The sequence below is a fragment of the Pteropus medius genome, unplaced genomic scaffold (assembly GCF_902729225.1).
Source record: "Pteropus medius unplaced genomic scaffold, Ma_sr-lr_union100, whole genome shotgun sequence".
Classification (NCBI taxonomy): Eukaryota; Metazoa; Chordata; class Mammalia; order Chiroptera; family Pteropodidae; genus Pteropus; species Pteropus medius.
This window is the reverse complement of record NW_024349225.1, coordinates 12,741,591-12,766,958: the sequence shown is the minus strand read 5'-3', so window position 1 is coordinate 12,766,958 and position 25,368 is coordinate 12,741,591. Positions and strand designations below refer to the sequence as shown.

The window sequence follows — 25,368 nt, the reverse complement described above, 5'->3', positions numbered from 1 at the left end:
TCTCAAAAGGCTGCTATGATAATTAAATAAGATAAATTTATCCGTGAAGATAATTTTAACTCTAAACGGCTAACCAGATGCTAGCAATTATTTTCCTTAGGAAAGGATTCAAAGGACACTGCTTCGTTATTTATTTATTGTCCATAATTTATAGTGGTAATAATCCGGTAAAAAAAAATCGGTAGCTTCCTGTAATCCAAACTGCTGCCTACTCTAATCGGAATTAACGAGGCTTGATAACACTTAGAACTGCAATAGAATTATTTTGAATATTTTAATCATGCAGCATAAACATAGTTTCAGATTCACCTGCAAATTGCCAGCTTAACTGTAGGCGGAAGAAGACCTTAGCTGGGATGGGGCTGGGCCGGCGCGAGGGGAGGTTGTGCTTGGCGTGGCTGCGTGCGTTTAGGGCCCTGTGCCCGCTGCCGTTCCCAGACCCGGAGTGAGAGGACAGACTGGGACTCCGGGCGCAGACTCACCGTGGCGACGCCGGGGGGCCCTCTCAGGAGCGCCTCCTCCAGCTACTTAGAATTTCCGCTCAGATACGTCAAGGATCCCGTCACCGCCTTTGTTAGCTAAAAAATTAATTTGTCGTTCAGCGACATTCACGAGGCATCTGTGGAGCCAGGCAGGGTGTTTGTGGTCAATGGTGTAAATTCTCTATGCTGGACCGCCTCGTAGGATTCTGGACTAAGTAGATGCTCAGTACATATTTCTGATTATTTTCGTGACTCTCCGCCGCTTTTAAAAATAAGCTCTATGTTTGCATGGCATCTTCTCTAATGCGTGAGGTCATAGGCGTCCCCAGAGAAAGGTATGACAGAGGAACTGCTTTATGAAATGCACATTTGTCGTATTTTAGGGGATGTGATTTGGCTCACAGCACGTATTCAAGTGAAGTGAGTTGTGTAATCACACTCTGTGTCATACGATATAGCCAGGAGCATCCTGTCAGGTAGGTGGCATGGCCCAGTTTTATGCAGCAGGAACTGAGAGAGGCTCCGGAGTTAGCTCGCAGTCAGACGGCTGGTAAGTAGCAGAGCGGGATACGAGCTCACGTCTCTCTCGTACGGACAGGTCAGGCGTGCCGTAGCATCCTCCAGCTTTCTCAGGCCAGCTGTGTTTTAAACACTTTGTTCAGGGGTGGTCACGAACGCGCGTTAGGTCTTATACGATTGGAGTGAAATCTGCTCGATGAGGTGTTGTACTAAACGTGGTAAAACATCGTTACAGTTATGTCGAATTAGGTTTCGTTTTATAATTCTTTTTTTTTGTAAGGCGGAGATTTATTAGACGATCTCTGCGTCAGTCTGTATAAGAAACAGATCTGTTGACAAACTTAAAGACTGAGCTTCTAGAGCAAATGTTAGAAATGCTGGAAAAAGAATTGCTTTGAAAGAGTTCATGATTACATCCTCACACGAACGCTTCTTGCTTATTTCTCAGAAGCTCTCGGTGAAAATGATCTTCAACTGGTTTAATGCGATTTTCACTTTCCGTATCAGTTTCTAATGTAGTTACATTGCTTTAACTAATTTTACAAGATCATTCTCGTGGCTCCTTCATTTATTCAGCAAGTAGTTGATGAGGGACTACGATACGGCAGGCACTATGCTGAGCATCGTGGATACGATGGTGAACAGAGGGAAATGCTTGGCTGTTTGGAGCTCAGATTCTAGTGAAGGAAACAGACAGGTGACAGACAAACGATGATTTTAATGTCGGGTTGATATAACGTCAGGTCCTGACAGAGAAACGAAACGGGATAAAGGAAGGGAGTGAGTGGGAATGCTCTGCTAGAAAGATGATGGCCTGCGGAGGCTGAATTTGAGCAGAAGACTGCTAAATGAGGGAACAGGCCCTGTCACTCTCCGGAGGTGGAACATTCCAGGCACAGAGGACAGCAGGCACAAAGGGCTGGGAGTGGAACCAGCTTGACATGTGAAGGAACAGCAAGAAGGCCACCGAGGATGGAGCTCAGTGACAGGAAGGGAGTCGTAGGTTCTGCCATCAGAGCGGTAGGCGGGCCAGGTCCTGTGGGGTCTCCTTGGCCACGACAAAGACCAAACTGTGTTCAAAGGGTGGTGAGCAGCCACGGGAGGGCTTTGAGTGTAGAGAGAGAAGATCCGGTTTATGTTTTCACAAGTCGGTCTGCCTGCTGCGAAGAGAAATGCCTACAAGAGGAGCGGGCAGATTATTCTTCAAAGAGGCCCGGTGGGGAGAGAGCTGATGGGACTTGGAATAAGAAAGTAAAGGTACAGAGGGAAGAAGCTGTCAGAGTCAAGGTGTGTTTTGAAAGTAGAGCTGACAATGGTTACTGATGATTTGCTCTGAGTCAAAGAAGCAAGGATGTCTCCAAGAGTTTTAACCAAAGGAGCAGGTCAAATGATGCCATTTACTGCAATTAGGAATATTAGATGAGGAAATGTTTGGGGGAGGGTGTCTAGAGTTTTTTATTAGACACGTAGAATTTGAGATGTTTCAGTAGTGATGCTAGAGCCTGGGATTTGAGAGGGAGTTTCAAGCTGGAGTTATGAATCTGGGGGATGTCAGCCTAGAGGTGGAGTAGTGAGTTGAAGGGTACTCTCTACCCCCAAAAAAGATATGTCTAAGGCCCGTCCCCCCATACCTGCGAATGTGTTTTGTATTTAGAAATCAGGTCTTTGCAGATGTAATTAAGAGTCTTGAGATAAAATTATCCTAGATTTAGCATGGACCCCAGATCCAATGGCCAGTCTTTATTAGAGATAAGAGAGGAGATTTGAGAGAGAGACATAGGGAGGGCCACGAGGAACGGAGGCAGAGGTCGAAGCTGCGCCACCGCGGCCAAGGAACCATAGGAGCCACCAGAAGTTGGAAGAGGCAAGGAAGGTCCCTCCTTGAAAGCCTTTTTGGAGAGTCATCACAGCATTGCTGGCACCTTAATTTTAGGCGTCTGGCCTCCAGAATGGTGAGAAAGTAAGTTCCTATTGCTTGAAGCCACCAGTTTGTGGTAATTTGTTGCGACAGCCCTAGAGAACTAATTCAGACAGTATCGAATTCCTTGAGACTAGTTGGGTTGAAATCATGTCGGGGATGAATGTAGATAGAGAAGAGAAGGAGGACCAAGGAAATAGCCCCGGTGAGGGGAAGGAGAAGAAGCAGAGGCAGCTGAGAAGTGGCAGAGAACCCACGTGGCATTCCAGAAGCCGTGTTTTGAAAAGAGGGTTTCACAAAGGACATTGTGACCAGCTGTGTCAAATGCTGCTGTGAGATCGAGGACGGGGATTTGGTAGGTCAAGGCCGAATCTACTGCTCAGACACTGTGGGGAAGCCCATGACACGAGGAGAAATGGACCCGCAGGGGTTGGTAAGTATGGGGTAGTGAGGCTGAGCTTGCTTCGTAACGAAGGGGTGCACCTAAGCTAACGGCAAGAAAGGCAGTGCACCCATATTTTTTGCCCTTGTCCTCACAGGCCGAACTCAACTTTAGACTTAAAGTACTCCTCTCAGAGGAACCAGGGAGGAGCTGAGAAACAGCATCCATTTAGGCACTTGTGTCCTTAGCCCATGAATCCTCTCCACTGTCTGCTGGAAGATTGGGTAGTAAGTAGAAGCAAAGCAGCCTTGAACTTGGTCTAAGTCATCATCCCGCCAATCTTCATATCTAAACCAGACTCTTATGTTCTCATGTAATGGAGATGAGGGTAGAGATTTGACCCTAGGATTTGGCACATGAAAGTCATTGGTGACCTTGATACGAGAGGTTTGGCAGGAAAGTCTTTTCAGAGAAGGTTCAAAAGACACTTAGATGCGAGGAAATGGAAAGAGAATATAGACTCCTCTTTCGAGTTTCACTGTAGAGATAAAAAGAAAAATGGCACAGTAGTGGTGTAAAATCAAGAGAATGCCTTTGAAAGATGGGAGCTATTATAGAATATTCAAGTGCTGATCAGAATGCTCCAGAAGAGAGAGAAAATTGGGATAAATGTAGGAGAATCAGGATAAAGACTGGGTAAACAGATGAGACAAATCCTTGATTAAGGGGGTGGCGCTAAATGCAGGGCACCTGTGGGGGTCCTTGCCACAGATACGAGAGGATTGGATTGTTTCCTCATTTTAACAATAGGAAGAGCAGAAGACATGGATACAGATGCGGTTAGTTGCTTAGATTGATTGTTGGGGCGATAGCTTTTATCCTATTGAGTTTATTTATTATGGCGTAGCATCCACCTATCCTGATAGGTTCTGATGGTCTTATAAATAAAGACACTGTGTTTACACTGCTCTTCAGCGTGGCTAGTGGTGACGCTAACACCACGTGTTTTATAGATACTGCTATATCTTAGCCGAGCAGTTTGTCATAAAGTGACACTCACATTTTCTGTTTAGAAAGCGGCGGAGTCGGGCCCAACAGTGGTATTGATTTATTACTCGAGCATGAGTTCATTACCCAGAGCCTCTCTCTGTGCCTTTTATCTTCCGGGCACAGCAGTATTTCAGCATCCCCCGTCAGGCTTGTCGTCCACAATACAGGGCTGTTCAAAGGCCTCACTAGGGAGGCTGATGTGTCTGGAAATTCCTTTCATGGTGATTTATTTCATAGTAAATGAATTTCATTTCTAAATCTAGCATGACCAGAGGTCTTCCTCCAGGAGGGGCGTCAGACCTCAGGCTGGGAACAGGGCACCATTTTCTCTTGAGATGAAATTTGGGAATTACCATGAAGCTTGGGGCAGACTTCTTTATTTATTTATGGAGGTGTGTTCAACCCACCTCCTCAAGCTTCGGCTTTTGACAAGTCCCCCTTTTTAGTCTGGAAAAAGTTAAAGTCCAGGGGTCATGTAAACTGATATTCACTGACCTTCGGCGACATTCAACAGACAGCCACGTTTCTGTCTGGTCGTGGAGGTGCTGGAGGTGCTGTTAAATTGAACAGAAGCTTAGAGCATCAGGCATGGAGTCAACAGTCGTCATGTGATGAATATATTTATAAAATGCAAATATAAGAGCAATCCACGGAGGAAACCTATTTTCCTAGACAGTGTATCTGTCTCTGTAGCTGTTCTTTTCTTCCAGTTGAATCCCATCTTACCCTGAAATTCTTAGCTTGTATAGTAGTCCAAATTAAAAAGTTAATAGATGTTACATAATTGCATCAAGACCCTAAATCCTACCTGATATTAATTGAATCCATTCATATGTGTGACGATATCTTATACTTTAAGAAGAAATGACTTAGTGTATAGCTTATAGAAGCTCTACGCTTCTTAAGGGATTTTTTTTTTTTTGGAGCTTTTTTCTAACATAAATGAGACTCAGAATCAATTAGATCTTTTTTTTTTTTTTTTAATGGAGAAAGTGCTAAGAACATGGGCTAAAACCACAAGGTTTGTGGTCTTTGAAAAATTGTTCTGCCTTAGTTCTGTTCAGTCGATCATTCTTTTAAATCGAGCACCCACAATGTACTCATCTTCAGTAAAACAAGCAGAGCCGAAGAAACACGTGCCCTTACAATCCTCTTATCAGAACTTTGACAGGAGGTGTATGGAATATGTCCTCATAATGTTATGCTCTAAAGTCTGGGAATTACGGAATTCTTGTTGCTGTTTTGCCTTGTATGTACTAGAGTTTTAAGAGTTTCATGCATAAACAATTCAAGGAGATTTGTTCAATCGTATGTCAGAAATCAGCCCATTTTTGCAGAGAACATTAGTTTGTAGGTTGCTAGAGAGCCTTGCTCGAGTACACAGGAAAACTTCCATTTGAGCTTTTAAAATGAATGCTGAATCTTAGGATTATATCTAAAATTATATCTAGATCTCTATATATCACATATAAATCATAATATCTAGATTTATGTATACATAAAAAGTATCTTGACTCAGAATTGGAAACATGACAAAAAATTCATCTTACGGGCTTTAAAAAAAAGGTTTTTTACTAAGAGAGTAGATCTTAAAAGTTCTCATTACATGAAAACCTTTTTTATAAAAGTGTATACTCTTTCATATGCTATTCTTATTGGAAAAGATAAAACGATCTTTATCGTGAAATTTACTGTGAAAGAGAAGAAAGAGAATAAATTTAGAACATGAATATACATATCTATATCTACATATATTTTGAATTCTTTTTAAAAGTAGGAATGAAAGAGAAAAATGTGAAGGCACTTCGCCAAAAGCGAATGTGCTGTGACTATGGAACTTGTTATTGTCATCAAGATTTTATTGGTGTGAAAAAGTCCTTTGAGTTGTGGCTTACTAAAACTGACATGTTCATCCCTTTTGCCACCGGGGGTCACTGCAAAGACGTTGCTTGAACACGGGTAAAATTTCCCCGAATTGCTCTTTGTGGAGTTTGGATGTAGAAATTTGAATGTGGAAAGGAAATACTATTTATGAGAGTCTAAAAAAATATGCAAGAACATAATAAAACATATGCTCTCTTTCTCGTAATTTAGTTGCAACTTAGAGATAGGAACCTTTCCTCAGGAATTCTCATGATATTAACATTTGTATGTGTTGCGTTGTTGTTCAATGTGAAAGTATTCAATTAAAACGACTTTGGTATTAAAGAACCATTGTGTTCTCATGTCTTTCTTGTTTCAAAATTCAAAGACAAACACAATTAAATAGTCACCTATACAATTAAATTTCCTCCTGAATTCTGATGTGACCACGAGTTTCTAACGTTACCATCAGCGTAGCAGCAGCTTTTTAAAAAGTTGCTGTAGAAACATTCCACACGCCATCCCCAGAATATCTGTCCAAACCAGATCCATAAAGTGATTTTGTGGGCAGTTTATTTATATAAAATATGACCATTAAAAAAACCAAAACAGAACCCTTCTAAATTTCTGTAAGACTCATTTTCTCTGGCCGACTTCGGCATCCTTCCCTCCCTCCCTCCATCTCTTCCTCCCTGTTCCTTTCTTTCCTTTTTCCTTCGTCAATTCGTTCTCTCCATTTTCTTGAGTGCTTGTTCTGTACCTCGGGTAGAAGGAGAACTATTTTTTCCACTGAGACAAGAGTGAAAGTACTTGCAGATAGTGCTTAACTTGTAGATATCTGGAGAGGCATTTGAAGAATTCGTTGCCTGTTGACTTAGATCTTTCTAAGTTGGAAGTAAGAACAAAACCGGGAGTGGTGGGCGGAAGGGAGATTAGGAGAGAAGCAGGTTGTGTAAGATGTTTGAGGAGAAAGGTATTTTCAACAGTCACAGTGGGGAAAGGAAGAAGGAGAAAGTGGGCAACACTGAAGGACCCCACTGGGGCCAGAGCCCATCTGCACCAAGCTTCAGGATTGTGTGATTCCCAGAAGCACTCAGCAGTGAGAGGGCTGGAGAGGCAAAGAGTTGAGTTGCTTTTGAGTCAGAATTTTGCAGGATCTGTTAGATGGAAGACGAAGTAGACAAAAGAGTTGAAAACGCTGGGAAAACAGTCATTGGAAAGATGGACTGTGCAATCCTTGGAGGAAGGGAAGAAGACGAAGCCAGAAAGGACCTGTAAGTTTTGGGGACAGTGCGATGGTTCAGGGACGGGGTTCTGGATGAGAATGAAGAATAGCAACGCATTTTTTCACAGCAGGAGAGCGGAGGGATTGGAAGAGTGGGAGTTTGTGGTTAGAGAGCAGAATATTAGCGTTTACGATTTATAACTGGAACCGGTCCAGGTTATAAATGTCCAGGATGTGGTCATGGGAGGAAATTGCTAAAATGGCACGCAGGTGAAAGTCATCGAGCAGGAGAGGTCAAGAAACGAAATACGTCAAGAGAGCTGGGTACATCATTTCACGTACTTCGAAGCCGCTTGGACAATGGTGGAACTAGGGGTAGTGAGGAACAGAGCGACGCTAAGACCTTCAGTCGACCCTGTGCGCGTGTGCGCGCGTGGGTCTGGGCATTTGATAGGTGACGGCAACAAGGAGGAACAGATGGTGCTCTGACCAGAGAGTGTCAGGCTGCAAAGAAATGCTTCTGTGTGACGGTGGAAGGTTTGGGTTTGGAGCAGCACTGAGGACTAAGAAAACGTCACCAGCCTCCACCACCTTTTCCTCCAACCCAGAGCCCAGTGGAGCCTGGGAAAATGCGCAGCCTCTGCCTGGAGGGCGTGAGGGAGGGACCTGGGTTTAAATGATGCTGAAGAAATGAGAGCTGTTGTTTAGACCAGAGCACGAGTGTGTTGGAGCAATTTGGTGACAATAAAGTTGGTTCCAGATGGCACAATGAAAAGGATTGGCAAGGGGAGGAAGTGGGCAGCTTGCTGGGATGAAAGTACAAGCTGTTCTGCTGGAATAACCAAGAAACATTTTAAACAAATTTTGCCCTAATAAGAAATTATATTAATAAAAGCATAAGACATAAAAATTACGTTTTAAAACAGTACAGCCTAGTGTTTAATAGCACACATTCTGGAGCCAGACTGCCTGGGTTTGAATACTGGTTCCACCACTTACAAGCTGTGTGATCTTGGGCAAACTACGTAATTGTTCTGTGCCTCAGTTTCCTCATCTGTAAAATGGGTATAATAATAATACCTTCCTTAGAAATTGTTATGAAATTAAATGAATTAATATCTGCAAAGTACTTAGAACAGTGCCTGGTGATATAAAAGTGTTACATAAAATTAATTTGTTTCATTGGTTAAAAAGTGAATTTGTGGCTCTTGATTTTCAGATGTGCAAAGTTGTTTTTCCTGCAGAAATTTCTATTATAAAAGACTTTAAAAAACCATTACAGAAATTTCTATTAAAAAGACTTCAAAAAAAACCAATAGTTTTAGCAGTTTCAAGAAGTGGAGAGCTATTAAACTTAAATCTCACCCTGCAAAGTTAACTCTTGCTTTCCTCTTCCTCTTGTCTGGCTTTTCCTAGTGTCACCAACGTTCCCTCTTGTCCAGGGCTCCTTGCACATTCATGTGTTGTCACCTTTATGACCCATTCTGATGCACAGAGAGCCATTCTTTCAAAAAGCAGTTGTATTACCTACGCGTGTATGTGTGTGTGTGCGTGTGTGTGTGCGCGCGCGCACGCGTGCGTGTGTGTAACTATAGTTTCTCTTACTGGTGCCTGCAGGGGTCCCCAACCCCAGGGCCGCACAGCAGAAGGTGAGTGGCAGACCAGTGAGTGAAGCTTCACCTGTATTTGCAACTGCCCCTAGCGCTGGCATCACTGCCTCAGCTCCGCCTCAGATCATCAGGCATCAGATTCTCATAGGAGCACCGGTCCCTGGTGCCAAAAAGGTTGGGGATCACTGGGAACATAATGCATACCATGTTCCCAGTTTGGTAGGTCCCAGCAGAGCCGATGAATTTAATGGAAACTTTTGCTGCAGGAGAGATTCTTGTTCAGTGGACGGATGACCAGCGGAGCTTGGATTTGGTTTGGGAGTGAAGGGTGACATTAAAAGAGAGAGACCTGGTATTATTAACTTGTCCCCCATTAACCAGCTGAAACTCTAGTTGGCTTCCTTGCTGTTGCTGAGTCCCTGGGTGGTGGTCTGGGCCAGAACGTTTCGGGGCGAGCCGGCAGCCGTGCGAGGTCTCTTTGGGATTCTGATTCGATGGCGGAGGGCAGTGTGTGCAGCAAGCTCGTTTCTCTGTGCGACCAACAGTCCTGTGTGAGAAAGGGGACAGTGGCCGCTCCATCACAGTCCCAGGCCCACGGCCGCGGGGACTCCTCCGGAGGGGAAAGCAATGTCTCACGAAACCCCATGTGGGCTTTCGGGGAGGACCGCCCTGGTGCCTTGTCCATTGTTCTCCCCGGGATTGTCCTCCTTGTCCCCTGTCCTCTGTGACCTATCTGAGGTGGAAAGCGCATTAGGCACAGCTTTCGTGCCTGCTTTCTACTCGTAAAAACTTGGGGCCAGGAAGGTTGTTTTAAGCCTCAAACTACCCAAGGCTTTTTCAGGCCTGGCTTTTTCTTTCTTTGGGAATACAATTTCTTTAGAAAACTCAGTAAGTTTAATTCTCTGCTTCTAGTTAACTCCATGTACAAGTAACAGTCCCCGAAGCCTTTTCCTAGACATTGGCCTTGAATGTTTTGTTTCTTCGTTCCCTTGCCACTGGTACCCTTCTGCCACCGTTCTTCTCTCTCTTTCGGCTTATCGTGAGGCTGGCTACCTGCGACGACAGGCTTGGGTAGGGAGGGATGCGTTTTAGGTGTGACGTGTTGTGAGTTTTGACACATAGCTGTGCAGCTACCACCACAACCCAGGTCAAGAGCAGTTCCGTCACCCCTAACGCTTTCCTTGTGCGCCTTCGCCCTTGATCCCACTCCTGGCTCCAGGAAGCCACTAATCTGCTTTCTGTCGTTATAAATTAGATTCGTCTTTCTTAGAGTTTCATATTAAATGGAATCATACGGTAAGTACTCTTGGCGCCCAGCCCCTTTTGCTGAGCATAATGTTTTGGAGAATCATCTATTTTTTAGTAGTCCATTTTTTTAAATTGGAGAGTGAGTATTTCATTGTGCGAATAGGCCACGTTTTGTTGATCCATTTGCCTGTTGAGGAACTTTAGGGTTTCCCACCCCCCTCCCAATTTTGGGTGATTACAAATAAAACTGCCATAAATATTTATGTACAGGTTTTCTATGTTCATGTGTTTTCGTTTCACTTGGGAAAATACCTAAGAGTGGAATTGCTGGATAAGTGTATGTTTAATGTTTTTAAGAAACCACTAAGCTCTTTACACAGCAGCAATATATAGGTGTTTCGTTTCTCCACATGCTCGCCAACACTTGCTATTGTTCATTCTGTTTTAATTGTAGTCATTGTAATATCTGTGTATTGGTTTGCATTTCCCTGATGACTCACGATGCTGAGCATCATTTCATACTCTTATGAGCCATTCATAAATATTCCTTTGCAAGGTGTCTGTACAGATCTTTTGCCTCTTTTAAATCGTTTGTTTTCTTAGTATTAAGTTATAAAGTTTAAACAAGTATATATCCCAATGCAAATTTTTTATCATGTGATGCAAATACTCTCAGTCTATAGTGTACTTTAAAAATATTCTTTCACCATGTCTTTTAAAAAACAAGTTTTAGTTTTGATCATATGCAATTGATTAATTTTTAAAATACGATCCACATTTTTTGAATCCTCTCTAAGGAATATTTGCTTAAGCTAGGTTTGTAAGAATTTTTGTCCTATGTTCCTTCTAGAAGTTTTGTAGTTTTAGCTTTATATTTCGGTCTGTGATCCTTTTATTGTGTATGGGGTAAAGTAGGGAGGGTCAGAGTTCATTACTTTCCATGTGGATGTACAGCTGTTTCTGCACCGTTCATTTTGTGCAGGCTGTCCTTTCTCCATTGAATTACACTGGCAGCTTTGTCCAAAATCAATTCATCTCTCCCTCTCTCACTTTCTGTCTCTCTCCCCACCCCTCACTTTGCGCGCGCGCGCGCGTGTGTGTGTGTGTGTGTTTATAATAATTCTGGACTCTTTTCTGTTCCAATGATCTGTATTTCTGTCCCTATACCAATACCACACTTTCTTAATTATTGGGGCTTTATAGTAAGCTTTAAAATCAAGTAGTGCAAGATTTTTTTTCTTCATTGCTTCGGTTATAATAATATTTTGTCTTTTCATTTGAATTTAACTTGTCAATTTGGACAAAAAACATGCTGGGATTTTGTTTGGACCAACGTTAAATCTATAACTCAAACTGTCTAATATGCTAGCCTTTAGCCACATATGGCTATTAAAATTAAAGTTAAAATTAATTAAAATGAAATAAATTAGTTCCTCAGCCATACCTCATTGCCAGTGCTCAATAATCACATGTGGCTAATGGCTTCGCTATTGCAAAGCTCACTTATAGAACATTTTTACTGCTGCAGTGAGTTCTAGTGAACAACTGCTACAGACCAATCTGAAGACACTTGACTCAACAGTTTTGAATGTCCTAGTCAATGAACATGGTATTTCTTTTCATTTATTTTGGTCTCCTCTGCAGCATCTTATAGTTTTCGCATACATATCTTGCATATATTGTATCAAATTTATCTTTGTGTATTTTGTTTTTGAATGCTATCATAAATAGTATTTAAATTATTTTTTGTTTTTCAGTTTTTTTGGCCAATATGTAGAAGTGTACAATATTTTTTGTTCTAAAATCTATTACATCTGATGTGAAAATAGCCACTCCAGCTTTCTTTTGATTAGTATTTTCATTGTATATCTTTTCTATACTCTTATTTTTAATCTATTTATGTCCTTATATTTAAAGTATATTTCTTGTGGTTTGGCACATAATTTCATTTGCTGTTTTATCCAAACTTTACTCTTTGCCTTTTAATTGTGATATTTAGACCATTTACGTTCAATATAATTATCTTTATAGTTGGTTTTAAGTCTATTATTTTGCTATTTGTTTTTCCCATGTATTATAAACCCATGTTATGTCCCCTACATATGTTTTAAATGACACCCAGAATGTACAGTCACTATTTTTGCTTTGAATAGCCAATTGTCTTTTAAAGATATTAGAAATGAGAAAGAACTGTCTTGCATTTACCCATATGTTTACCATTTCCAGAGATTTTTAATCCTTTGTATAGATCTGAGTTTCCATCTTGTACTACTTTCCTTCAGCTTGAAGAACCTCCTTTACTGTTTCTGCGGTGCAGGGCTTCTGGTAACAAATTAGCTCATCTTTTGTTTGTCTGAAAAAGTCATCATTTTGCCTTTATTTCTGAAAGATATTTTCTTCACTGGTATAGAATTTTAGATGACAGTTCTTTTTTTTTTTTTTTTTAGTACTTTAAAGACGTCTCACTTTAATAATTTCTGATTAGAAGTCTGTAGTTATTTTCATATCTCTTATTTTTTTTTCTTTCTGTTTTTATGTGTGTGTGTTTTCTTTTTTAATCACTTGTATTCAGAAATTTATGGTGTGCCTCTGTGTGGTTTTCTTTAGGTGGTTGGAGTTCTTAGCTCTGCGAGTTTATATCACCTATACTCTATTAACTCTCATTCTTTTATTTGCTCATTATCTTCACATTTTTGTTTATATCCTTAAAGTTTTGCGCATATTTATAATAGCTATTTTAACATTATCTGTGAGTGCCATTGTTTCTAAATGAAGTTCTATTGGCTGTTTTTTTTTTCTTGATTGTGATTACCTTCTCCTTTACGTATCTAGTGATTTTTGTTTGAATGCTGGATATTTTGAATTTGACTTTGTTGAATATTGAGTATTATTGTATTCTTTAAAAATATGTCAGGTTTTGTTTCAGCAAGTAGTTACATTACTTGCAGATCAGTTTGATTTTCCGAAGCTCATTTTTAGAGTTTTTAAAAATGATGGGACTGCAGTAATCTTTACCGAGGTGTGACCCTTTTGGTGTCTCTAATTCAGTAGGCACTGTAGTCCAGAAACTGCCTCCAAGAAGAAATTGAGAATTGAATCACTTTGTCTCTCTCAGGTATATGGTCCTGTGCCACCTGTTGTTTCATGTCTGAAGACAATTGTTTCGCATATTTTATCAGTTTTATAGTAGTTTACAGCAGAAAGGTATGTCTGAACTCTATTATTCTTTCATAGCCAGCAACAGAAAGCACTGAGCCCCTTTGCTGAACTGAAAATTCTTGGTGGACTGTTTGAGCTCCGAGCCTTTTCAGTCTACTCTTGCTTGAGTTATAAGAATAGTTGAGTTATAAGAATAGTCGCTTGAGTTATAAGAATAGTTGGATTTTTTAACCATTAAAGGACCCTAAAGTCTCTCGACTTTTTTCTATTTCTGCTTGCAAAATGAGAAATTTCTTGTATGAACTCATCTTTCTTAAATACCTTGCTTTAATCAGCAAGGAATAATTGAGACAAATTAACATTCTGGCTCTTTCTAACAGGTTTTCCCTTTCAGTGGGCACCTAGTCTGCCTTATAAGTTATCAAATGAGGCAGGTTTACAAAATATACAGCTATTGCATAATATGAATCTTCATCTTTCCAACTTACAGTATTTATTTCCTTGCTACCTAACTTTGCTAAGCCAGGCTTCCATGATGGCTGCTCTCTTCCTGAAAGTTCCAGCATTTATACTATTAGTAGAATATGTATTAGTATATATATAGTATATACTAGTATGACATACAGTAATAAGTGGACTGAAACATGTAATGGAGTAAACAGTAGATATATCCATCTGGGTGGATTTTCAGGGTACTGTGGTGTTTCTTCTTTATGACATCATTCAGATACCCAGGGACTTCATTTGTCACCCTTAGGGACTTTGAGACTTATGATGCTTGGATCCATAAGGTGAAAAGAGCAGACAGGAGCACGCATGGGAAGTTGTATAGACCCAGCCTCGAAGTGGCACATACCATTTTTGCTCTCATTCCACTGGCTAGAACTCAATCCCTGGGAGATTATAAGGGAGATTATAGCTCAAATGTAAGGGAGGTTTGGAAATATGGTTAAGCTGCGTGCCAAGGAAAAAGAAGAAAATGGATTTAGCTGGACAAAATATAGAGAGATTTAATTTATGTGGGTTCTTTTTCTTTTGTTTCTTCATGTCTTAGTCTATTTTGGCGTACAAATTCTCAGTGCAAGAATCACTCTATTCTAAATTTTCTTATCTGTGAAGTATTCTTCCTCCTTTCCCTCCTTTATCTTTTTCGCTCCCTCTTCCTCCTTCCTTCCACAAATATTAAATCTCTCAAGCACTTCACTAGACTCTGGGCATATATTGGTGAGCAAGCTAGAGTCTGTTACCATAGCAACAGTAATTTTAATGTTTTCTATTATTTAATATTTTACCTAGTATCAAATGCAATAATATTACCTATTGACTTTGAAAATGAAAACTGTACTATTCAGAATCGTTGGAAGTAACAAGAAAATAATGTTTGTGGAAAACTTATAGGAAAAAAACAGGAAACTGTTCCCATTCATCACTGATTGCTTGAAGAAATAAAATATTCCATAATCTTTGCCAAACAGAAAGAATAACATTTACTTCAATACCCGCCCCCCAAATCCCACCAAAACCCAAAACAAAACAAAAAAATGCATTAACTAAAGGACATCTAATTTCCTAAGTCTGTTTTTAATTTCGCTGTATACATGTTTATACTAACTCTTCACTGATTTTTTTCATTGCTGTTATTTTAGTGTACACAGCGTTCCAGATTACTTTTCTGGAAACTGCTAATGTGGTTCCTGGCTTGATTTTGTCCCATTTTTGAATTAGATGAAACAACACACTACTTATAATGTAGTTGCATACATAAATGGAAAAAATGTCAGTGTTCTTATAGGAAAATCATTGTGCTGACAACAAACCTCGGTAACATGATGGAATGGTATCACATTTCTTTTCTGAAAGTTGTGTTTCAATTCTTGTCTGAACATCAGAAAAGTAAATACACTTCCTTTTTATTCCTTTATTTATTTAATAAACATCTACTTTCCCGCTCTGCATTTGGCATCTGTTTGAATTGCTTGGAAGATGCAGATGAGATGTAGTCTGTATTCTTGAAGCGATCATGACTTAGCGGGTGACAAAGACAAAGAAGCAGATCTCTAGTGTCATATATGAACTATGGTTCCAGTGTACCCAGGGAGCTCTGAGGGCACAGAGAAAGGGCTCCAAACTTACGCTCGGGGAGGCCTGCCTAAGGACCTGCAGGACAGGCCTGAGAGGTATTCTGGAGGCTGGGTAGGAGTTGACCAAGAAAAGAAGTGAAGAGAAGGCTACTTGGAGCTGAGGGGGACAGCGTCGTGAAGAGGCAGGAATGCCCATCACACGAGCTGCAACTCTTCGGAAGTGGTGGTGAGAAACAGCTGGTCAGATCACACCTCTCCTTTATTCAGTCGTTTTCATGTGCCAAATACTTTGCCTGGGTCATATTATTTAATTGCCTTTAATTAATAGACTGTACTTTTTTAGACTAATTTTAGGTTCACAGAAAAAGTGAGTGGAAAGTACAGCGAGTTCCTGTACACGTCCTGTCCCCGCACTGGCACAGCCTCCCCAGCTGTTCACACCCCACCGGAGGGCACATCCGTCACAACCGATTGAACCTGCATTGACACGTCATTGTCACTCAGAGTCCACAGTTCATCTTAGGGTTCGCTCTTGGCATGTTGCCCATTCTACGGGTTTCAACAAATGTGTAATGACACGTATCCACCATCGTAACGTCATACAGAATGGTTTTCCCGCCTCAGAAATTCTCCGTGCTCTGCTTTTCATTCCTGCCTCCCTAACCCTTGGCAAACACTACTGCTTCTGCTCTCTACATAGTTTTGCCTTTCCCAGAATGCCATGTCCTGGGAATGGTACACTACGTAGCCTTCTCAGATTGGCTTTTTTCACTTAACCATAGGCATTTAAGGTTCCTCCATGTGTTTCATGGCTTGATAGCTCATTCTTTTTATTTCTGAATAATATTTCATTGTCCAGGTGTGCCACAGTTCATTCACACACTTTCTGAAAGACATCTGGTTGCTTCTGAGTTTTGGCAATCATAAGTAGAGCTGCTATAAACATCTGCGTGTGAGTTTTTGTGTGGGCATGTTTTCAGCTTCTTTGGGTAAATACTAAGGAGCACAATTACTGGATCATATGGTTAGAGTATGTTGAGTTTTATAAGGAACTGCCACGCCGTCTTCCAAAGTGGCTGCATCATTTTGCATTCCCACCGGCAGTGAACGAGAGATCCTCTTGTTCCGCGTGCTGGCCAGAACTTGGTGGCATCAGTGTCTGGCTTTTGGCCATTCTGATAGGCGTGTAGTGATATCTCACGTTGTTTTAATTTGCATCGCCCTGATGACATGCGCTGTGGAACATCTTTTTTAAAACACACTTGCTATCTGCATATCTTCTCTGGTGAGATGTCTGTTTAGACCTCCCCCTGCTGGAAGCATGAGGGGATTTTTCTCAGATGAGCAAGCTCCTGGAGGCAAAACTAAGGAAAGCATGGGTATCCCCTATGAGTAGGTCCCCCTAGGCTTTTCAGCTCTAAGACTGTCCACACTGAACTTCCAGCAATTCATCAATTACAGGTTTTCCTATCCAGGCATTGGTTCCCTCAGAGTTCTCTGCTTCTGGCTGTGATTCTCTGATACATCTGTCTGTCTCTCCGAATTTGGTGGGCAATGGTTTGTGACTCCACTTCTCCGATGAATCTAAGAAGGGTTATTGATTTTTCAGTGTGTTTTGCTTTTTTCCTTATTGTTAGGATGTGGTGGCAACTTCACCGGAAACCAGAAGTGCTGTTATTTAATTTTAAAACATGGATTTGTTATTTTCCTCATTTTACTGATGAGTTAAAGTGAGCACATAACTTCTTCAGACAGCAAGTCCTTTGAAAGTTAAAGGGGATGCTGTTAATAATTATTCTAGCCATCAAATGTAACTGCGACGTACAGGCTCAGAGCTACTAAGGGTACAGGTGGGACCTGAACCCAAACAGTATGATCTTTAGGTTGGTGCTCTTGGCCTCCATGCTACAGAAGAATCAAATTTTTGATGGGCCTTGAGTGTCTTTTCAAGGTCTTCACCAGACCTCATCAGCCCTCAACATCGTGGCTTTGCTTTTCTGAAGAGAAATGTAATCGAAACACAATATCACACATTACGTATTAGCTCTTATTATTTTTATTTTTATTTTACCTGGAGGCCAAGAACTTTCTTAAATTACTCTTTTCTTTACTTATTACCATACGTAACCTTCTAAATCTGGAAGTTGGTCTCCTGAGAATTCTAGACTTGAAAGAGACGTCTAGTTAAACTTTCAGTTCCGTGGAGAAACAGGCCCAAGTGATGTAAGGAACTTGCCAGATAACAGCCAATCATTTGTAGCCTCTGGCTATGAATTGGGAGGCAGAAATATAAAGTGATTAAAAATGGAATTATGGTGCCTGGATCTCACACCCTCCAGGCCGTGTGAGCCTTTACACAAGTCTCACTTTCTCAAGTCTCACGTTCTTCATTTGGGTAATTGAGAAAATAATATTACCTATGGCATAGGGTCATCTCACATCCTAGATGAGGCGGGCTTATAATGAGGGTTCGGTAAGTGGCTTCTATTGTTATTTTTATCTGCATCTTTAGATTCCCAGTGAAGTGTTTCTCAAGCATACTTCCGTTGAGTGTCTTGTGACAGGTGGCCTTTGCAGGTCTATCAGTGTAGGTCTGAGTCAGCCAGCAGGAGTGTCACTGATTGTTTTAAGCTGCCTATTTGCATAACTAAAGGTGAAACAGAAAATGGTCTCCTTTTCCACTTTCGCTAAGCATGGACTCTTCTGCCCTCTCAGAAATAAGGGAGTAGTAAAGAAAATACCTTTAAAATTAAGCATTTATTTTTTTATTAATGTTTTAAGTGTACATAACTTTTTAAAAATTCAGTCCCAAAGGCTTGTAATAAAAACTATAAGTCCTTGCTCACTCCTCCTGACTCTTGATCACTGATTTTCAGAGGCTACAATTTCAAACCCTTTTAGCTATTTTTTTTTTTTGTATTTACCTCCATGTTTGTGGGTCCCAGGCCTGGTTGGTCCCAGGTCTGGCTGTGATCCAGGCTCACGGCTAGGAATAGGACCCCAGATTTAGAATGTCATGTTAGCGTAGTAGGGCACCTGCGGCTAAAATACATAAACATAATTCAGCTTATTTTATCACACACGTGTGGCTGAAGGCCACTATTGTACCCTGATATGTGTGGAGCCCATGTGATCCCCTGGGGAGCAGAAAGAGAATGCAAGAAGGGGAGCGGAAGAAGAGCAGAAGCAGAAGCGGGCTCCCCGCAAGAGAACTGCATCTCCACAACAGAAGCGCGCTCCCCACAATAAAGTTGGTGCCTGCGTTTCATCGTCGTGTCGGCCCCTCGTGTGTTCTTGTAACTGGGCGTCTCACCACCGAAGCCTCCCCTTCTCGATCAACTCGGCGCTGACGATACTGCTATGTAATCTTTTTATACTATTTCTTGATTTTTTATTTTTAGATGTTCTCTTTTGACTTCCTACCATGGAGAAGATTTAGCTGTCTTATATCCCTCTCTCATATCTACATGTACTGACACATACACACACATGTGTATACACACACACACACACACACACACACACTTACCATCCCCATTCTACTAATAACATTATACCATCATATTTTGCTAACTGAATATTTATGATACTGAAAACGTTATTCATAGCTGAGCCATGTGGTAAATTATGATTATAGTTCCATGATCCTGTCTTCCTGGAGGTTGGCAGTTGTCTCTCTTTTTTTTTTGTTTGCATAGTCTTCTGTATATCTATCATTAATGCCTTCCCAACCTTGCCTACAGAAGTCTAAGTCTCTTAATACCTTCAAAAATATTAGGCAGTAGTATTTATCTTTCTTGGCGGGAGAAGACATATTTTTGGAACTGTGTTCTCTCACTCCGTAGGCATTGTATTGCTCCCCAGGCCTCCTAGTGGGATCTACATCACCCTAAAAATTTCCTTGTCGTCGTCATATTGGATTCCCTGCTTCTTGGATAGCCTGTCTTCTTCGTTAGTTTGTTGGAACATGTTCTTTAGCAGTTTCCCCCCAAAAAAGCAGAAAAAGAGGTAAACTATTTTGACATTTTGCAGGTCTGAGAATATCTTTTTGTACCATCACATTACCAATAGTTTAGGTTAGAAATTATTTTTCCTTCTGAATTTTAAAAACATTGCTCTATTGGTTTTTAGTTTCCGGTTTGCTGCTGATGCTATAATGATTCTCAACCTTTTTTTTTTTTAATCACTTTCTTTTTTTAACTTATCTGGGAGCTTTTCAGGAAATCTTATTTGTTCCCAGTGTTTTTAAAACATATACTGACATGCCATATTGTGTGTGTGTTTTCATATTGTGTTGGATACTTGATGAGTTCATACAATCTATAAATTCATCTCTCACTTTTGGGCGTGGTCTTGAATAGTGTACCCCACCCCCAACTCTATCTCTTTGATCTTCAATCTCTTACTGGAATGTCGGTTATTCGGATATTGGATCTTCTGCATCATTTCTCTAGTTTAAAAAACTTTTTTCCTTTTCTATCATTTACTTTTCTATTTTCTGGAAGGGTTTTTAACTTTGTATCCCAACTATTCTACTAACATTTTTATTTCCACTCTCATATTTTTAATTTTTGAGAATTATTTTTGTTCGTTTGGTTGAATTTTTTTAATGATATTCTGTTTTTATTCCATGAATGCAATGACCTCTTCTTTCTGAGTATATTAATAAAAATAACATTTTTCTTTTGTATTTTGCATTATCTTTGGTTTTTTTTTTTTTTCAGTTCTGTTTCATAATGTTTATTGTTTTGGGTCTCAGAGAGTCTCCTTGGCTGTCCATTCATATATAAAAGTGACCTATTATTAGGTAATTGGAAACTCAGTGTGGGAGCCTTGACTTATTGAGTGATAGGCTTCACAGTAGTATGGTTTTTTGGACTGTTTTGATTGGGGTTCCTCTGTGTTTTTCCTCTTAGGATGCTTAATTTCCCCAGACCATCGTTTCAGCTTCTTGCTTGAGAGGTTGAAGTTTATTGGGCCAGCACTTTCTTGGAGTCAAATTGGGGAATTGGCCAGGAGAGGGGCGTCCTGCCATTCTGTCTGTAGAATTTTACTGAATCGCCCTCTTTTAATATCTGAGCACCCAAAGCTGGGCTGCGCGCCATGAGTTCCGAGTTTTCTCTAGTGCAGTCTTTCCAGAGAGCGAACCTGCATTCTCCTGTAGGCGTCGAGCAGGGCAGCTCCTAGCTATGTCATCCATGGAAGTCTAACTGCTTTCATCCATGCTTCTATTTTCAGCCTCAGCTGCCACCATCTCTCTCCCAGGTCTTGAAACTTTCTGAGATGCTCTGATGTAGATCACCCAGTGTCTGGGTTCTCCTATTCTTTTTTCTTGAATGAGTTATCCTCTTTCTTTGGTCTAAGTTAGTTAGCACTCATCCTGCTGGGTTTCCAGTTTCGATAATTTTCTGCATTCCTCTCTCATTTTCTTTGACCTTCTTGGTTTAAGCCTTTTTTTTTTTTTAAATTATTTTGCTGTGAGAAGCAGTATATTGGTTAAAAGAATGGATTCTGGAACCAGACTGCATGAACCCACCTCTTGGATAACCTTCGGAAAGTTAGTTAATCTCTCTCTGCCTTAGTGTCCTTGTTAAAAAAAAAAAGTAGATTAATTACTTTTTAGGATAAAATTATTTCAGACATGAAAAACATTTAAAACCATAGTTAGGTTAACGAATGTTAGCCATTATTATTTTAGAATGGTTTTAGGTAAAAGTTAAAGGCTTGTGTTCAAGTAACCATTTTAATTGGAAGTCCAAAGAAATGTACTTAAAACTATGAATCACTAGGTAAATGTTGTTCCTTTTATACAGTGATGGAAGCAAGGGACAAATAGAGTATATCTGATATACTACATAAAATGCGTAGGTTTTTAATTATTATATTACTGAAAGGAACCTTGAGGTAAACTCTATTTTACAGTTGAGGAAAATGTGACCCAAGGAGATGAGTGATTTGCCTCGAGATAGAATCCAAGCCTCAGAATTCCTGGTTCAGTCTTTTTTTCTATTAATTAAGCCATATTTCCTTTTCTGAGGAACAGTAAATGCTGTGAGACTTGCGGGTTTATTTTTGGTCATGACACTATCCTGTACCCAATTTTCTTCTTTTTATTTTTTAGACCTCAGTGCTCAGAACTGGATCAATAATAAGCCATGCTTTATAACACACTCTCAGCCTTGGTCCATGTGTATCCTATTGGTTTTTGTTCTAAAATAATGTAATACATGACAGATTTAAAGCATCCATGCTGTGTGCAGTACCTGGGAGGAAAATTTAAACGTGGAAATTCTCTGTATGCATGACAGAAAAATCAACTCATAAATTCGAATGTATTTTGGTGACGCAACTTTATTTTTTCTCTCTTGAATCGAACGTTATCTTACGGACGGGTGGTTTTGCATCTCTGCCTCATCCTGTTGAAATTTGCCAGACCTGGGTGGCAGTGGGTTAGAAGACGGAGTGAGACAGAGGAACAGGAGAAGGACCAGGAACATGATTGCTTTGCATTTAGCATCAAGACGTATGTCTCCAAAATTCGTTAGTGTCGTACGAAACCGTGTAATGTTTGGTTGGTTTGTGATGCAGGTCTAAGAACCATTGGCGTCATTACCAAGCTGGATCTTATGGATGAAGGGACGGACGCCAGGGACGTTCTGGAGAACAAGCTGCTGCCTCTTCGCAGGGGTAACGTCCCGTGTCCCGTGCAGGCTTCCATGACGTGCGGCAGAGGAACGACTGGGAGGCTTGGTTTTAATGCCGCCAGCCTTGTGAAGAAGGGGCTTTGATTAGTTGTGCTTTATATGGAGTGGCACAGTGCTCTGAAATAATGTATTAAAAATGACCCAACGGAAAAACTATTCTTTAAAATAACAGGAATAAGAAAACAGGGAAAGGGAGGGGGTTGGAAGGACGGTATAAATATTCCCCATAGACCGCATAAATATATACTGTCCGATTCTATATAAAAATCTGCTGACTGACTTAATTACCTGCTACATGACAAAACTGCTAAGAAGCATACTCTATTAAAATGCACAGAGCTTTTAAGGGAAAAAGACATTGATGTGTTAATGCTAGAAAATTGTCATTAGCCAGATCAGCCCGGCTTTGTTAAATACTGATGTCTCAAATTGAGTTTTGTAAAGGAACACATCCCTCAGGCCTTCAAAGTAACTTTGCATTTCTTACCGAGTCTCTCTGAGAGCTTTGAAATCGCCCCAGAATAAACAACAGAAAGCGTCCCAAACTCCATAGGTGTGTGTTCTGTTTCAGGTTACGTGGGGGTGGTGAACAGAAGCCAGAAGGACATAGATGGGAAGAAGGACATCAAGGCTGCCATGCTGGCAGAGAGGAAGTTTTTTCTCTCACACCCGGCTTACAGACATATTGCCGATCGGATGGGGACCCCACACCTGCAGAAGGTGCTTAATCAGGTAAAAGTGCTCTTTTTTTTCAAGCAACAAGATCAATTATGAAATATGTGACTATTGGAATTCATTTTTCTTATTTATATACATATATTTTTCAAAAATTGGCCATTCAGCTTAAGTGATAGGAATTTAAAAAATTCCTATCTATATAAATATTTAGATCCACACTGTTACTATTCTCAGTGACTAGAATCCACCTTAGTATTATTGGAATAACAATGCTCAAAGCAGAAATACGTACTTACGTAGGGACGGCGAATAGGAAATACATTTTAGCAGACATTTTTATATGCAGCCTGTTGAGGGCATGAGCCAGTGACCTACCATGGCTGGACTGGGGCCCAGGAGTGGAGGCAAGAAGAAGCACCTGCCTGAGCCTCAGAATGGACAGGGAGCTAACGGCTGGCAGGTGCCTCTGAGCGCCACCGGGGTGCTAAGCCATGTGGTCCCAAGAACATCGGGCAGCCCTGTCACTCTCCACTTCCTACATTCCCCCCGCATTCGAAGTTAAGGTTTATCTCAACAAGGTAGGCGATCCGATATGTCCGCCCGTGCCAAGGTGTTCGTGGCACCCTCATTGGTCACGCTAGCTGCATTTTAACAGGGCGTTCTAGACAGCCCTGGCCAGCGACTAGCAGAAGGTGTTTTGAGCATTGCCGAGGCCGGCGGAGGAGAGAGGTGGGGCTTCTTCTCACTACCTATCTCCTCAGTCAGTCTCAAACACCATCTAGAGTTTCGAGTGCTTAGGGAAACAGTGAACGCTGCCTTTTGTCTCACGAGTTAGTCTTCAATCTGTTAAACGCATGTTATGATTTTGTTTCATTTGATTTAGCAACTCACCAACCACATTCGAGACACCCTCCCGAGCTTCAGGAGCAAACTGCAGGGCCAGTTGCTGTCCATAGAACACGAGGTGGAGGCCTACAGGAACTTCAAGCCAGAGGACCCCACCAGGAAGACCAAAGCATTGCTGCAGTGAGCGCCTGGCCTGCCCCGTTTGGCACTTTAAACTGATTTCTTGTGTTTGCTTTTGCCTTTAGTCTTGTTGTCATGTTTTCTAGGCTTAACAGAAGAGGCAAATAAAGTATGTCGGGCTCTGTGTATGTTATACAAGGAGCCTCGGATCGTTAGATTTCCTTGAAAAATATAATTGTCGATCTTATTCTGTTATTACAAATTTGACCATTTGCCCATCGGCACGGCCAATTTCATTGTATTTTTATAATTGTATTCAGTAAGTGGGTAAAACCAATAGTGATAGCTCAGTATGGGTTTTGCCCTTAGAATTTAAAAGTGGACGGAGCTCCTGTCAAGACGTCATCTGTGTCGTCCAACTGCATCTATCGATGTCACTTGTACTCATTACCCTTTTATTTCAGTCATTTCACATGATCTTTCTGTGCACTTTTCAGTGGAATAAGAACCAAGGATTCAATAGAAAAGTACGGACAATAGGGCTGCATTTTATTTCTTTTTCCTTTTTGGTAATGATTTTAATTTAGCCCTTGAAAAATGCAAATATGAAAGCCATCAGGTATCTTTTTACTCCTTTGTGATGTTCCCGTCTTATCCTGCAGTCACTAGACCCAAGGCGTCTTGGGGTAGCACAGTAGTTATTTGAGAATTACCAGCCCCTTATGTCTTTTACTTTTATTCATTCTTTCGGGCCCTTCAATTTCCTGCAATTTGCCTCAGGTCCCACTGGACCAGAGGACCAGCTCCCCAATCCCGGCCAGGACATCTGAAGTCCATCTCCAGAGGCAACACTTACCGCCTCTCATGGCCTCTTTCTTTCTCTGCAGTTTTGTAATCAAAATACCCTTAATTTGGCATTCAAAGTGCATGATATAATTTCTTTTCTTTGTGAGGAGATTTTTAAATGCTCAGATTTTTCAGTAACATTTTAAATGCATCCTCTCATCCCATTGAATAAAATTATATAAGATCACGTAGAAATAATTTTTTCTTGGATTCAACTTTTTTTTAGCTTATCTTTTTTTTTATTCTCGGCTTTGGTTAAGCTCCTATAAAAACTCTTCCAGTTACAGAGAAAGGAAAGCTATTTCTGCCTAGGCCCCAGGTCATCATCTGAACATCCACCTGAAACTATTCTCTTTGCAAAGACTGGGTCTCGCCTCTGTGACACCACTGGACTCAGATTACAGAATTTCCCATGCCTGTATCCTTCCCAGTAGATGGCTGTTTCGGCTCCTCCCTCCCTCCTTTCCTCCCTTTTTTCTTTCCTTCCTCTCTTTCTGTCTGCCTCCCTTCTCACCTTTCTCTCATCTCTGTGTGTTCTACTTGGTGTCTGGCTCTGTGCTATCTACTGGGGATTCAACAATGAATAAGATCTTTGGCCTCAAGAAGAGGCCACAGTAGAGCAGAGGAAACAGACATG

At 40.9% G+C, this 25,368-nt stretch overlaps 1 protein-coding gene across 14 annotated transcripts in view; it reads left to right on the top strand.

Annotated features, from left to right (window-relative positions):
• Positions 1-25,368, top strand: part of DNM3 (dynamin 3) — a 374,186-nt gene that overhangs the window by 84,561 nt on the left and 264,257 nt on the right. For all 14 annotated transcript variants that reach the window (XM_039881487.1, XM_039881489.1, XM_039881478.1 and 11 more), the window contains exons 5-7: positions 22,126-22,224; positions 22,813-22,973; positions 23,803-23,945. In XM_039881487.1, the coding sequence (XP_039737421.1) occupies positions 22,126-22,224; positions 22,813-22,973; positions 23,803-23,945 (403 nt within the window). The remainder of the gene's footprint in view (positions 1-22,125; positions 22,225-22,812; positions 22,974-23,802; positions 23,946-25,368) is intronic.